At 44.5% G+C, this 15,497-nt stretch overlaps 1 protein-coding gene across 1 annotated transcript in view; it reads left to right on the top strand.

Annotated features, from left to right (window-relative positions):
- Vstm4 (V-set and transmembrane domain containing 4) overlaps positions 1-15,497 on the top strand; it is a 79,927-nt gene that overhangs the window by 51,835 nt on the left and 12,595 nt on the right. Inside the window, exons 6-7 of the mRNA NM_001029920.1 lie at positions 4,190-4,296; positions 5,317-5,378. Of these exons, the coding sequence (NP_001025091.1) occupies positions 4,190-4,296; positions 5,317-5,378 (169 nt within the window). The remainder of the gene's footprint in view (positions 1-4,189; positions 4,297-5,316; positions 5,379-15,497) is intronic.

The following is a 15,497-nucleotide window of genomic DNA, read 5'->3' on the forward strand; positions in this document are numbered from 1 at the left end:
AGGTGTCCTGGGGATACTATCTGAGTTCAGAGGCAAAATGGAAAGACTGTTAAAGGATTTCAGCAGAAAGGGGAGAGAACTGTGAACTTAATGGAAGTCCAGGATAAATGGGTGTCTTAGGGTTTACCGCTGTGAACAGACACCATGACCAAGACAACTCTTATGAGGACAGCATTTAATTGGGGCTGGTTTACAGGTTCAGAGGTTCGGTCCATTATCCTCAAGGCAGAAGCATGGCAGCATCCAGGCAGGCATGGTGCAGACAGAGCTGAGAGCTGAAGGCAGCTAGGATGAGGGTCTTAAAGCCACACCCACAGTGGTATATGTCCTCAAACAAAGCCATACCTCCTAATAGTGCCACTCCCTGGGTCAGGCATATTCAAACCACCACCCCAAAGGAGGGTTGGGAAAAAATGTTGCAATAATTGTGTCAGTTTGATGGAAGAGATCTCTGCAAACCTATGTGAAAAGTCTGAAGAAAATAATCATTTATGAGGACGCAGGGAGACAGACTCAGGCCGTGGCCACCCTCTGTGCCAATCAAAGATATGCAGCCAGAGGATCATAAGTTTCTTGTTTAACTGAAAAACAATGGTAAAGACCATGACATGGGACAGTTCTTCACGGACAGGACAGCCATAAGCCAGCACTAACTTGCTGGCAATTGGTTTGACAACAGTTGTGAACATGGCCTTGAAGATGGACCTCTCTAACGTGGAAATTCCAATTTTCAGGTTCAAACTTAAAAATGACAGCTTAAGAATGGGAAACTATTCTGCACAAATATGTTAAAGAACGAATCAGTTGTTCATATGTTAGAGAATGGCTATGTAAACTATAGCTTATCTCCTCGTTGGAAAATATACAGATGTAGGCTAAATATAAATAAAGATATCATATTGAAATTTAATGCAATTTCTTAAAGATGTATAAAACATAGTGTTAAATTCTAGTCATATAAAAACCTGCTCACAGTAGTTTTATTCCTAATGGTTTGAATAGCTCCCATAGACTCATGTGTTTGAGTGATTGGCCCATAGGGAGTGGCACTACTAGGAGGTGTAGCCTTGGAGTGGGCGTGGCTTTGATGGAGGTAATGTGTCACTGGAGGTGGGCTTTGAGGTCATATATATGCTGAAGCTCCACCCAGTGCAGAATCCAGTCTCCTACAGGCTTCCTTCTGGTCAAGATGTAGAATGCTTGGCTTTTCCCGCACCGTGTCTGCCTGCATGCTGCCATGCACATATAGACATACAAACATACATACATACATACATACATACATATATATATATATATATATATATATATATGCCACCAAACCAGAAAAAGACATGGATCTTTAAATCTTTAAATGCCTGTAATCAAGTGAAAAAAGCCAGTATGAACAGGATTCCTATGACGTGCTTCTATCCCTGCAATGTCCTGGAACAGGCAGACTATGGAATTGGTCTAAGCAAAGATCAATGGTTTCTAGGATCTGAATGGCGTGACCAGGCAAAGCACCTCTTAGGACTGTGAAGCCACTGTCTATAATACGATAATGCTGCAAACACGTATTTGTCCAAGTCCATGGAACCTTACTTAGTGTTACCGTTAGTCTGTGGATGTTCCTGGTGAGCCTACGTAGGCTTTCCAGATGTTAACTGGTAAGTTGTTTTGGTGGGGGGAGTTGACATTGGAGAAAGCTGGGCCTATGAAGACCATGAGAGTGCTAGGAAAACTCTTCTGTGAACCTAAAACTATTCCAAAAATAGTTGGGGGTTTTTCTTGGTTTATTTTTTTTAGAAGGAAAAAGAGTTGTGGAAATATTTACAAAATTCATGTTTTGGTCATGACAGGCTTACTCCCTTTTATTTCTATGCCTATAACTACCATTTTAATCCTCAGGCCTGACTGCTTTTATTTGAAAAGAAAAAGAAATAAACATGTCAAGAGTTTAAAAGGCTACGGGTCCAGGCTGTTTGTGTGTTTGTCTGTTTAAGCAATCCCTTGTTTGCTCTTGGCGGTCAGAGTTTTGTAAACCCACATTCCTTTTTGCTATTTGTGCATTTACACAGCGGGCTCCCCGAACTCTGCAGCTATGACCACTTGTCCGTTCTGTTCCCAAAGAAAATAAGCCATCTGTGGGGAATCCCACTGGGAACACTTGGACTTTTTCCCACACTGAGTCTTCATTTACTTGGTTTTAAATATTTAGGACTGTTGTCTCAATAGCCTGTGACTGTGTGTACATTAACTTGTGCATCACTGTAATGTATCCAGCAGTGCATCACTGTAATGTATCCGGCAGTGCATCACTGTAATGTATCCGGCAGTGCATCACTGTAATGTATCCAGCAGTGATTCTCTGTCCCCTATTCTCAAACCCCTGACTATTTCTTAAGTTCCTTTACACATAGGAAAGCTCATTGTAGCTTATATCTTGTCTCCCCTAGTTTGATATGAAGTGTGGGGTGTTTCACAGTAGATTTTTCTCTCAGCAATGTATCTAAGACCTGGAATTTTCTCTTCATAGTGCATCTAACCTCCTCAGTACATGGGTCACTGGTTTATTTCTGTTCCCAGCCACAGAAGAACTAGTGTAAGAATAACTGTACTTAACTTAACCAAGTCTCTGTCATTTTGTTAGATGTTGGTAAGCTGTTTTCCCTCAGGGAAGGTTGCACTCAGAGGTCTGCGTGCTGTCAAGAGTGCTTACTCAACTTTGACTGCTGTCATTCTGGCGCTGAGGGGAAAGGAAGTGGCCTCTCTTTGTACCCTGTCAAGATGAGTTTAGTGTGTTTACACACTTGGAGCACTCCTTTGGGATGCTAATTACTGCTCCAATGACTGTTCAGTGATTGGGAAGTTGATCGTGGTTCCACACCTCAGATTTTTCTTGGTTGGGGGAGAGTCTTTTGGGAACCGCATTTCACAGGCTGCACCCCGTGCCTGGGAACAAACGATTCTACAGTGGGCTTTCACGTGAGGTGCTGGAACCCATAGGAAAGCATTGACACAAGATTGAATACCGTTCTACTCAGTCTCTGGACCTCTACACATGCAGAGAAGGTCAGCACACAGGAGGCTGCGATGTGTACCCATCATTGTCAACGTGGGGGTATTCAGAATTTGAGACACACCTCTGCTGTGTCTGTGGGGGGCCTTTGTAGAGAGATTTCCCTGAGGTGGAAATGCATCTTAAGTGCGGTGGCATCACCATCCTGGCTAACATCTTGGATTGAATGAATAGAGAACAGAAACTGAGCACCAGCCTTCATCTCTCTCTCTCTGCTTCCTGACTATGGATGCCGCCATGACTTCCCTGTCACAAGTGAGCAGGGCTTCAAACTGGGACCCAAACTAACCCCTTCTTCCTTGTATGGCTTTCCTCAGCAGAAAGATAAGTGACTGATGTAAGAACCAGGGCGCAGCTTAGCTCAGACATTTCCTGCTTAGCAGGTTAGACCCATGGGCTTTGGCTTTCTTTATTATAAGGCTTGTCATCCGTGTCAAAATTCTCTGTCATGGGTAGCACATAGAACTAAACAGATACTGGAGTGGCCCCACAGGATCAACTGACTGACTGCTTTGCCTGACTCATGACTTTGACTGACAGGCATGACCCATTTGCATGTCCTAAAGATGAAGGCACCATAGAAACAAGACCCTTGGACTTACAGAGGACCCTGAAGACTGTCAGGTGCTGCTCCTCCGAATCCCTTCTTATTTGGCTAAGAGCTACTTGCTTTTGGGATTATGGAATGCAAAGACATGAACAAAAAAATGTTGGCTCTAGGAAAGCGAGCCCCAGTATGTGTACATTTTTGGTGACTTCGTCAGTAGCCAATCACACAGTGAGTAGCCAAGCTGGACTGTACCCAGTCAAAGTAAGTTTCAAGCTATACACCCTTAAATAATGTGAGCAAGCTGGTCCTTGGTTTCTCCAGGGAATTCGCACTTTGAGGAGCACATCCTAAGTCTTCAGCTAGCAGCTTGTCATTTTCATCTTCTCCAAGGGAGGATATTAGACTTGCTGGCATCTCTGGAGACCATACAAACCACTATCTGTCTCTCTGGGAGGTAGCTCTTCCTTGGAACCTGCATCAGGAGTCTTTAAAAGCTCTTGGGAGCACTGGTTCCTTTTCCCATTCTGATTTTCAGCAGTGAATAGACTTTGGCTTCATCTGGACTTTTTCTTCTACAGCTCAGGAGAGACTGTCACCAGTGTGACCAGCTTATCCCCACTGCAGCCACAGAAGGGTAGGAGGCATAAGAAGAAGGCAGATGTTCCACCTGCGGTCCCTGCCAAAGGTAAGGACCTGGATTGCGATTTCCTAAGTAAAGCCACCTTGGTTAATGCAGGGCTAGAATCAAATGTGGGATTAGGGCAGAGGAATAGATGGATGGATGGGGGTAGGGGGACTTATCACTCAGTGCTACTATGGTGCAAACAGTCCCACTAGATTATGTACATAACAAACTGAGATGGTGTGGGATATAGATAGGTTTGGGCATTGACATTGAGGTAAGGCAACATGCACAGAATAGTTCCTACTGAATCTTAGCAGGACCAAGACCGTCTACAGATAGACACTGCTTAGATAGACTGGCCTCAACAAATTTGAAATATAAAGTTATAAGGGAAAACTTTAACATGACAAGATACATTTTTATCCCTTAACTGGATTCTGCTGGTATCCTACTGAACCTTGTGGAAGAAGTCAGAAGAGGCATCACTGGAAGGCAGGAAGAAGGCTGGGAAGTGTGAGACCTTGGGCGAGAAGGAGCAGAGAGTCAGCACCTATGCCTCTATATTGTGTCAGTCGTTGCAGGGTAGATGCTGTCTCAGTTACCAAAGATACAGGTTGCACTTGGGGACTATGAAACTTGGCTTTCTGTTCCAAGTTCAAGTTAAGTCAGTCAAGACTCATCACAACACTGGAGGGAGAGCTCAGTTTGCTTCTGTTAAGCTAGGACAGTCACCTCTTCTTGATGAGCTCACAGGGCTAGGTGAGGGTCAGCTACTGCCTTGGGGTCTAGGGGAGATAAGAGTTTTCGGGAAAAGTCCTGCCTCAGCCTTGACCAAGGGTCTGTTGTGCAGATCTGTTGTGACCTGGCCTCCCTTAGGAGGCAGTGTCATGTCTAAGGATGAGGGGGTGATTACCCTCCAGTTAGTGGTTCCCAAGGACACCTACTCCAGAAGCTTGAGTTCATCCTCAGGACTAGGAAGGCTCTGGCAGTCTGCACACGTGGTATCTGTGATGCCCACAGAAGGTGGGCCTTAAGAGGCCTTGGAAGTATTTCAAGCTAAAACTTGGTGTCCTTCCACAGCACCGATAGCCACCACTTTCCACAAACCAAAGCTGCTGAAACCACAGAGGAAAGTCACCCTGGTGAGTAACTGTTTCAGTTGTTGCAGTTCCTCTAACACGAGAAACAGCACGAGGGTCAAATAATACCTCTCCTGACTCAGAGTGTGTTAAAGGCGTCTGTCCCCAAAGCCTGTCTGTCTCAGATCAGATTCTGAGTCAGCCTTTCTCCACCTTCACCTCTCAGAATGGCAAGGTCACCCTGAGAATCCAAATGAAATGGTCTCTCGCTACTAATGTTGCCTCCCAAAACCGAGAGCGAACGCGTCATCACCAGAAGGGTGTAAGACAGAAAGTGGACCTGCTTGCGTTTATTTATCTGATAATGCCCTCTGAAGAGGACACCGAGGAGCTTTCCAGGAAAATATGTCAAATCTTGTTATTTGGAAATAACTTTAGATTTGCAGACATCATTTTGAGGGATCCGAGTTTTCAATATGTCTGTCGCCCCTCGTGTTCACGTCTTCCGTAGCCGGTGGCTAAGTTGCTTGATCAGGGTGTTAACCGTAGCATGCTGTCCACACAGCACTTCCGCTGACAGTCCCACGTTGGGTGCATTTCATCACCCTGCAGTAGATCCTGAAACCATAGGTTGTATCAAACCCGACAAACGTGGGCTCCATTTTCTTCGCACATAACCCTGGTAATGTTTAGCTTCCAAATTAGACACCATAGAGTCACAATGGCCAGTTCCTATATGGAGCAATTGTAAAATGCTGTAGTTTGAAACTTATTTGAAAAGCATAGGAATTATCTAATTCTGGAATTTTCCCTTTAAGGTTTTCAGACGCAGGTTGACTGCCTGTAACTGAAGCTGATGGAGGTCAGGGAGGGGCAGGGTTCGGTGTGACCTTTTAGACGTGATGGCCCATTTCAACTCGTGATGAAGTCACTCCTCCCTGGCTCCACACTGTTTTTTCTGTCTGTCCCATATGTGTCAGAAACCATCCCCAATAGCCAGTTCACTCTCAAAGCAGGCAAAAGAGGTTAGGTGCAACCTTTCAAAAGGGAAGGCATCAAGAATTTGTGAACCTGTTTGCCACCACAATGAATTAATATTTATTGAAGAGAGCTGTGTCGTGGCTTCTGCTCACCAAGCTCGCCGTCATCCTCGCCTCTGTGCAAGGAAGCATGAGCCGTGGTGCGTCAGTGGCCTTGCATTTCCGTCAGCCTTTTTGTCTTTGTCACTTAGAGTTCTGCAAGAGGGAGCCTCCTCTTCCCTCATTGTGCTGTTCACCAACTCCTTTGATATCAGTATGCGCATGTAGTTTTTAGTGGTTAATAATCTGTGATTTGTTTTGTTGCGAACACCGTGAAGCAGATGAATGTGTGTAGAGTATAGGAAGGGAAAAAGCTTGTTAAAGCTGTTTCAATGTCCGTCACAGCAGACAGCAGTGTATTGGAGTTCTCTGGACGTATTCCAGTGATATGCGTACACGACGTGCATGCATGTGCGTTCTACATATCGTCATGTTTAGTTCTCACAGTAAGACTTGTCCCTCATTGGCCAGTTTCTTCTGTGAGGACACATGGTCACTCCGCTTACGGGGAGTGAAGGGGTTCCCAGTAGGCTGGAAGACAGTCACCAGTCCTGAATCCAATCGCTTTCTTTAGTCTACAGCCTGCTAGGCTCTTCCTCTCCTTTATCCGTTAAATATAAGCCTGGTTATGGGATGCATGGGTATAAAATGCTGTCTTAAGTGGGTTTTGGTTTTGTGGCTTATCAGAACACTGGAAACATCAGCACTGAAAATAATGACTGTAGTCCCCGTCACAAGGCCTCATTGCTGACCCTTTGAACTGTCAAGCTTCCCTGGACAGGGACTCAGTACAGGAAATTAAAATAAAACGTATTTCAGCAAGTGTTCAAACTACAGATTACATATGTTTCTATTTGATTCTAGTGTATGAGTGTTTTACCTGCACATCTGTCTGTCCACCACATGCACGCAGTGCCTAAGAATGCCAGAAGAGGGAGCCCGATACCCTGGAACTGGAATTACAGACAGTTGTGAGCTGCCATGTGGGTTCTGGGAATTGCACCCAGGCCCTCTAGAAGAGCAGCTAGTGCTCTTAACTGCTAAGCCATCTCTCCAGCCCTTGAGCGTCTTTATTGACATAAAAATTTATAGAAAAATAGCCTACATGATTGTGAGAAGACACAAAGTAAACTATGAAATAAAATGTTCGTAAATGGTCAGCACAGGACGCTCCTCACAAAATAGTACATCAAGGTGTCTACACATATCTCAAAACGATGGTTAGTTTGATGAGACCGTTCTCCCTTTTGTATTGTATTTATTTTACTTTATGTATATGAGTGTCTTGCCTTCTTGCCTGTGCACATGTGTGTGTGAGTCAAGTGCTTGCAGACATTGGAAGAAACCATCAGATCCCCTGGAACTGGAGTGGCAGATGATTATGAGTCTCCATGTGACTCAGTGAACTGAAACTCAGTTCTCTGCAAGGGTGGTGGGTATGCTTAACCACTGAGCTGTCTCTCCAGCCCCATTGAAAAATTTAACAATAGTTCTTTAAGTACAAAATTATCTGTTGGTTATTTAGGATGTAAAGAATTTAAAATTTTTATACCTATGTCTCATAGAGGCAAGTTAATTTTGATACCAGTTTCCACCAATCACAACTCATAAAAGAAAAAAGAAGGGGGCTGAACTCAATCAGGCCTCTGTGTAGCCAATATTTTAGAGACAAAATTACCAGGCCTGCTATCTGCAGAGCTGGATGAATATTAAGATTTATTGCCCCAGGACGTTTGCATTGACCTCCGTCTCAATTTGATCGATATTTATTTCTCAGATCAATAAGCCTTGATGGTAGCTGAAACTTAAGTCAGTAGCTACTTGTTGATTGACGAAGACCTTAATGGGTAATTTAGACAATAACCTGGAGGCACACAATACACACATGCACTCATGGATACATATATATGTATCTACATGAATGTTTTTATGTGTACATATATATGTCTCTGTGTATATGTATGCATGTATTTGTGTATGTATGAAGAACGTGTGTATGCAAGTATGTCTGTATGTATGTATGTACGTATGTATGTATGTATTATGTCTGTATGTCTGTATGTACGTATGTATGTATTATGTATGTATGTATGTATGTATGTATGTATGTATGTATATATATATGCTTCCACCGGTTACCTTTATTGCTGATCAGTTTGCCATACTCTGTAAAGAGATACATCCTGGCTGGGTCCTTGGCTACCCTACCATTTTTCTTCTTAAAAACTCATCTAATTTCTCCTTTGAGAAGAAGGGCTAAGGCTGACATAAGGACTTCACTCACTTATTGATCATCTACTGTATACTAGCTTCTCTTCTAGGTGTCTTATGATTCCTGTCACTAGTCTAGACTATAGTGTCAACCAGATGACACGCATGAATCCCAGTGTTTGCAACACTCAGAGATTAGGAGATTGGAGTGCTTTTTTAATGTTTCTAAGGCAACATGACGGCTTGTGAGAAACACATTATTTTAGGAATTAACAGTAGAGGAAAGTAGTTGCTTATTTTGGGAAGTGGTAAACCAGAAAAAAAGCTACCGAGAGGCATTTTTTAGTCAAGGTATCTAAGCAGCACTCCCTATCACTTATTTAAAGAATAACAAATTCTGCCAACTTGGCAGTGAGGTCCCTGGTCACACGGGTTCTTCCTGGCCATCTGACAATGCTGTCTGTCCCATCATCTGCACGTCCGAAGTGAGTCCTTATTCTAATACAGAGAGTCCTCTGTCGTCTGGAGAGTGAGAGAACACACTCAGAAAGTTGTGTGTGGCCTGGAGGCAGGATTCAGAGGCAGAGCACACAGCTAGCAGACCTAGGGCCCCCAGTCTCATTACCAGAATAACAAAACAAAACAAACAGAACTCTCTAGGCTTGCAGAACACTCTGGAAACAGATGCACCTATTTGCTTGTTTGTTTTGTAACTCAACCTCAAAAAGTCTCCCTGAAACCTCTGGGAACCCCGCAGTCCCCTCATCCTGGTCAAACACCCTCATGGCATTGCCTTGGAAGTCTGTGAATATAAATCCCATACTTCTAGGGAAATTTTTTAACTACTTCCTTGTGTCCGATTAGTTGGAGAGCTTTTGAAATGTATTTGACCTTTTTTTTTTTAATTAGTCCAGTTTATTGATTTAGAGATTGAGTCAGGGGAATAACATACAGTGGCTGATATGGAAGCAAATCAAGTTTAAAGGCAGAAAAGTATCAGGGAGGGGGTGAGGTTAGTAGCACCCCCAAATTAATGAGAAACAAAGTGAGAATCATTTTTAGGGTTAAATGGGTATGATGACCACTGCGCCCTACTCAGCATCCTACACTCCTCTCTACTTTTGCCCCTGAGACCTTCCTCTCTGTAATTAAGCCTCCCGGGGCAGGGTTGCCGAGGGGTCAGACCACCCCTACTATCTAAAGAGAAAATGAGTTCTTGTGAGTAAGAGGCTTAAGACAGAAAAACCAGAAACACTGTGGACTTAATTACCACGAGTTTCCCAGAGTGTCTCGTGGAGCCTGTCTTATTCCCTCCAATCCATCCGCTGCATTGCTGCCTAGGGGCTTTCCCGAAACTGCTCCAACCCTGTCATTTCCCTGACTAGAATATTCCAATGGCTCCCTCTTGCCTCTGGCATGAAACATGGCTTCCTGTGAGTGGGAGGGCAGGGGGCATCATCATCTGTCACTGCTTCCTGGATCCCACCCTACCCTGCATCCACCCCTGGAAACACGGAGACCAGGGCTTTCTGTCCTACCACTGCTACCTTCCTTGTCTCCCAGAGCTGTTCGCTCCCCACAAAGCTTGTCCTTGAGGTCTCCTGCTCCAACCACAGGCACACCCACCCACATACCTACACCCGGAGTGTATGAACACATTGTGGGGTACTTTATATGGTAGGAACTACCTACTTTGAGTAATTTGTCAGTAGTTTTTTACCCATTCAAAAGTCTTCAGTAAACTATCTCCTCTCATGGAAACCCAGAGATCAGAATGCTCAGTGGTGAGAGAAGAGGCTATCCACTCCAAAAGATGTCTGTTTCTCTCTGTCTGCATGGTTGAAAATCATGAAGCCATCAGCCAGGTCCCTGCGGCTGGCCTGTGTTTACCTAGCCCCTTCCTCCAGCCCTGTTTTCACCATCCAGAACATATTGCCAAGGCCAAAAAGGATGTTTCCTCTGATCAGTAGTAGAAAAGAGCTCGGAGGCCCACTAGGCACCAGTGATAGAGTTCTGAGAGGATTTTAATAATATTCCAGATCCCAACAAAATTATTTCCAGAGGACATGCTTTTCAGGTTTCTTGAAGGATGTTTATAATAAGCCAGAGAATTTCTCTTGTTGTCGTTAATGTGCTAGAACTGGTTTCAGCTAAATTTTACATGAAAAGGATATATTAACCTGCATAAAATATGTTCATAATCTCAATTTAAAATTAAAAAGAAGGAAAAAAACCCACAACCACATGTACGATATATTGCCCCAAGTAAAAGCCTTGGGAAAAAAACAAAAACTTTGCTTGTACCATGTTAGTACCATTTTTACAGAGATAAAAATTCTATGCCCCCCTTGGTGCACATGCACATCTCGTTATTGTCACAGGGAGTTATGTATGTTGACTGGAGAGAGAATCGATGCTCAAGCTTTGAAACGGAGGAGAGTGGGGGAAACAGAAGTCATTTGGTTTCATGGGCCTCTCCTCTAGGGAGCTCCAGTGCCCGGGCTTCCAGAACCGGAAGTGATCATGCGCAAGTGGAAATGAGAGTATCCTCTGCTTAGGGAGTCTGTTCACCGGGACATGGGGAGGTCGTTTCTGTGTAAGAGCGCTCAGTCACATGGCAGCATCCACACACATCAGCCAGGTCGGGGGTCTTTCTGCTGTTTGAGAAGCCAGGAGTTGTAGATTGAGGGCTTGATGATTTGTGTGTGTGTGTGTGTGTGTGTGTGTGTGTGTGTGTGTGTGTGTGTGTGTGTATGAGAGAGAGAGAGAGAGAGACAGAGACAGAGAGACAGAGACAGACAGAGACAGACAGAGAGACAGAGACAGACAGAGATGGGGCAGAGAGAGACAGAGGCAGAGAGAGACAGAGGCAGAGAGAGACGGGGCAGAGAGAGAAAGACAGAGATAGAGAGAGACAGATAGAGACATAGGCAGAAATAGACATAGAGACAGACACAGAGAGACACAGAGAGGGGGAGGGTCAGGGACAGGGAAACAGTGGAGGTCGGGTGGTGACAAGGGAACCTTTTAAGAGAAAGTAATAGATTAAGTATTCATTGGGAACCTCACTGGGGGAGACTGTGCGAGTCCACCACAGAAGTGCCACAAATGGAGACTGCCTCTCCATTGTCAAGGCTGATGATGTTCTGGGTTCTAAAGGAAGTGAGCTTCTTTATCAGCTGCATGGCTGGCTCGTTCAGATCCCCCTTTTAGCCTCCACCTCACTTTTTCCCAGTGGTCACCGAGAGCTGACAGGTGCAAGGCAGCAAGGCAGGAGCAGGACCTGAGCTAGGAAACTACATGGCCAAGGTGACAAGCTGGACTGCAGAACAGTGACAGGCAGACTGGACGGGAGATGACCTCTCCTGGTGTCTGGCTCACCCTGTGCCCAGGAGTCAAGTGGGACCTCATTTTGTGTGTCCCCCACCCCCGCCCTGCCCCCGGTGTCTGCAGGAACTGTCCCTCTCCGAGCGAGCACCACGGCTCGCTTTCCGCCTCAGCTTAGCTGATTTGCTGCCTTTCTTCATTTCTAAGATCATTGCACTGCTGGGAAATTTTTTTTCAGAAAATTTTTTTGCTCTATTTTGGTTTTGTAATCTCATGAAACAATATCATCGCTTCTGCTCACATTTGATGATTTTTAAGCCTATTTCATTTAAAAGCTCAGTTTTGAACACAGGGTACTTTAGAGTTGTTATTAAAAGACTTTTTCAATCTCACATGGAGAATACTAGAAATGAAGTGCCAGTTTTGGAAAGAAAGAACGCAAGCCATCCACGCAGCTGAGGCGTGCACCCAGACTTCCAGGAAGAAAAGCTGTGAGAGGCTGAGCCCATGACCAAACAATGGTGCATCTGAGGGCTACCTTCCCTGAGTAAATTAAATTATAATTTATAATTAGAGTAATCTAGAGACAAACTTATTTTTCCTTTTTCCCCCAGTGCTGAAGATTAAACCCAGGGCTCTGTGTTGACAAGGCAAGCTTGGGCTCTAGGAATGGGTTAGATTCTCAAGCCCTAAATCAATAAATTATCAATACATATATATATAGGATGACCAAAACCCAGTAGGATATAGCCTTAGGACTTTCTGCTTGGAGTGTGCATAAGCACAGAGATGCAAATTATTAATGCAGTCTTCGTGCATTCATTGTGTATGATGTATATTGAAATGTAAACTTCACAAATGATCCGTGTCCCCATCGTCATTTTGACCTTAACTCTTAGTTTGTGCCCTGTGTACCATGGCAACTTTACTGTGATGGGAATGATTATCATGGTGGCAGCGATGGTGAGAGTGGTGATAAATTGGTGATGAAGATGATGGTGTTGGTGGTAATGGTGAGGATTGTGGTGGCGGTACTGGTGAAGATGGTTATAGTGGTGATGATGGTGGTACTGGTGGTGGCATGGTACCAGTGCTGATGGTACTGGTGGTAATGTGGTACTAATGATGATGGTGGCACTGGTGAAAATGGTTATACTGGTTGTGATGGATATACTGGTGATGATGGTGGTACTGGTGGTGATGGTGGTACTGGTGGTGATGGTTGTACTGGTGGTGATTATGGTGGTGGTGGTGAAAACAATGATGATTAGAATGATATTTCAATGTCCTTTTCCATGTCCCAGACCCTGTTATAATACTTATCAATGAGGATAGACATTTAACTCTTGGGCAACTCCCTTATTGTCTCAGATGGGATGAAGTAGAGGCATGTTCCCCTGCTGGCACATATCAGACCTGATCCAAACAGGTGCTTGGTGACAACTTATTATTTCCTCCATGACAAACCTATTCCTCTTTATTGACTGCCCGGGGTCATTCAGTCTCACAATTCTTGGCCATATATGCTTTGCTTATTTTCCACTTTTAGGAAGGGTGTTCTGGTGAAAAATACCCCTGCACACATCCCTTTTTTTAGTGCATTTCTGTTGGAGATATTTTAAAACTTGGAGTAACATATAACTCTTGCTTTGATAGAGTCTGTCTAGTCTCTTCCAAAAACTTTTCCCCTTTTATTCTGCATAAAGGATGAGAATGGTGACTTCCCTACATTTTCCTCAATGTTGAATATCAACTATCCATCCATCCATCCATCCATCTATCCATCCGTCTGTCCGTCCGTCCGTCCGTCTGTCCGTCTGTCCGTCTGTCTGTCTGTCTGTCTGTCTACCATCTATGTTGATTGTATTTTAAACCCGAAAGCCATGTGCCTATGTTTTTCTTGAAGCTTAGAACTCAGTTGTGTGTTATAGTAGAGTCCCCAAAAGTGTTGAAAGGGAGAAAGGAGTTCATGAGGAACAGTGCTGCGCCTTCCTCCCGAGGTGGGAGATATCTCTAGAAGCATTTGTTTAATGATGACAGGCTGGTTTTCTTTTATTATCTTATTCAATTCACATTCTGGACTGGGAAGATGGATTTGCCAAAAAATTACTCATATTGAAATCCTTGAAGACTTGAGTTCAAGACGCTGACACAGAAGGCAAACATTTGTACACACATGAAACCTAAGCTCTGTGGGACGAGCAGGACACATGCACAGAGTTCACCACATACACAGACACACACAGTCAGACATGGTACAGCACATTTTTAACCACCTTGATTGGGGTGTGAGGCAGAGACAAACAGATCCCTGAATCTCGCTGGCCAGCTAGCCTAGCTAAGCCAGTGAATTCTGGGTCAGTGAGAGACCCTTTTTCAAAAACTAAAGTGGTGATGGATCAAGGAAAACCAAAATGTTAACCTTTGGCTTTCACACATGGGTGCAAACGCACACACTCAAACTCTTGCATCATAATCACACACATGTGTACACATCTCGGGATTTCCCAAGACGTGTCTTTCTGGAGATCAGTGCAAAGCCAGTGTGTACTCCAGCCCGCTCTTACCCTACCAGAGAGATCAGATATCACTGTCATGTTAGAGTCAGCCATGATGGGCTTTTGCACATTTGCACAAGTCAACCAGAGACACTACTCCTTGGGGCTTATTTCATTTTGTCCTGTTGCCGAACGCTTACAGGATGGAGCCATGAATATATTTAAAGAATTCACTAGAGGCTGAAATCAAAGACCAAGTCTGCACTGATCACAAACGGAGGTGTTTGTCTTCATTCCTGCACATGAAGAGTGAAGGTGACTGCAAGAGAACCTTCTGCCCAGGGCCGTCATCACGCCAGGAACTATTAGGCTCCACTGCTACCGTCTAATGGAAAAAGACAGAAGATAAAAGATGTGACTTTGCAGTGCCAAGGGGCATTACATGCTGTGACAACAGCAGAGTCCTGCAGGGAGCAAGGAAAGGCTGTGTTTGCTGAGGAAGATAACACATCAGAGAAAAAGGCCTGATAACAGGAAGAAGCAGTGTTCACCCTGGTGCATGGGAGAGTCTTTCGGACAGAGAAAATGATACGAACTTAGGGCCCAAAGCCATCCCTGAGTGAAGAGCACTGCCCAGCTATGTCCAAGAAGTGCTCAGTGGCTGGACCTCTGGTCTGCAAGGAGGACACATGGAGTGAGCTTAAGAGAGGCACAGGAAGGACAAGATTCTGAGAGCCTGACAAGGACACTCAGTCTAGGTCACAGATGGAGAGCCTGTTCCAGGCAACACTTTAACTTGTCATTTAGCAAGGTTATATCACATATTACTACAAAATACATACACACATGAGCACAAAATACATGAGCACACACACACACACGAGCACACACACACAAGCACACACACACATATGCACACAAGCACACATACACATGAGCACATACACACACACGAGCACACACACACAGGCACACTCATGAGCACATACACACAGCCACACACACACACGAGCATGCACAGACACACACACACACAGGCACACTCATGAGCACATACACACAGCCAC

This window comes from Rattus norvegicus, chromosome 16 (assembly GCF_036323735.1).
Source record: "Rattus norvegicus strain BN/NHsdMcwi chromosome 16, GRCr8, whole genome shotgun sequence".
Taxonomy (NCBI): Eukaryota; Metazoa; Chordata; class Mammalia; order Rodentia; family Muridae; genus Rattus; species Rattus norvegicus.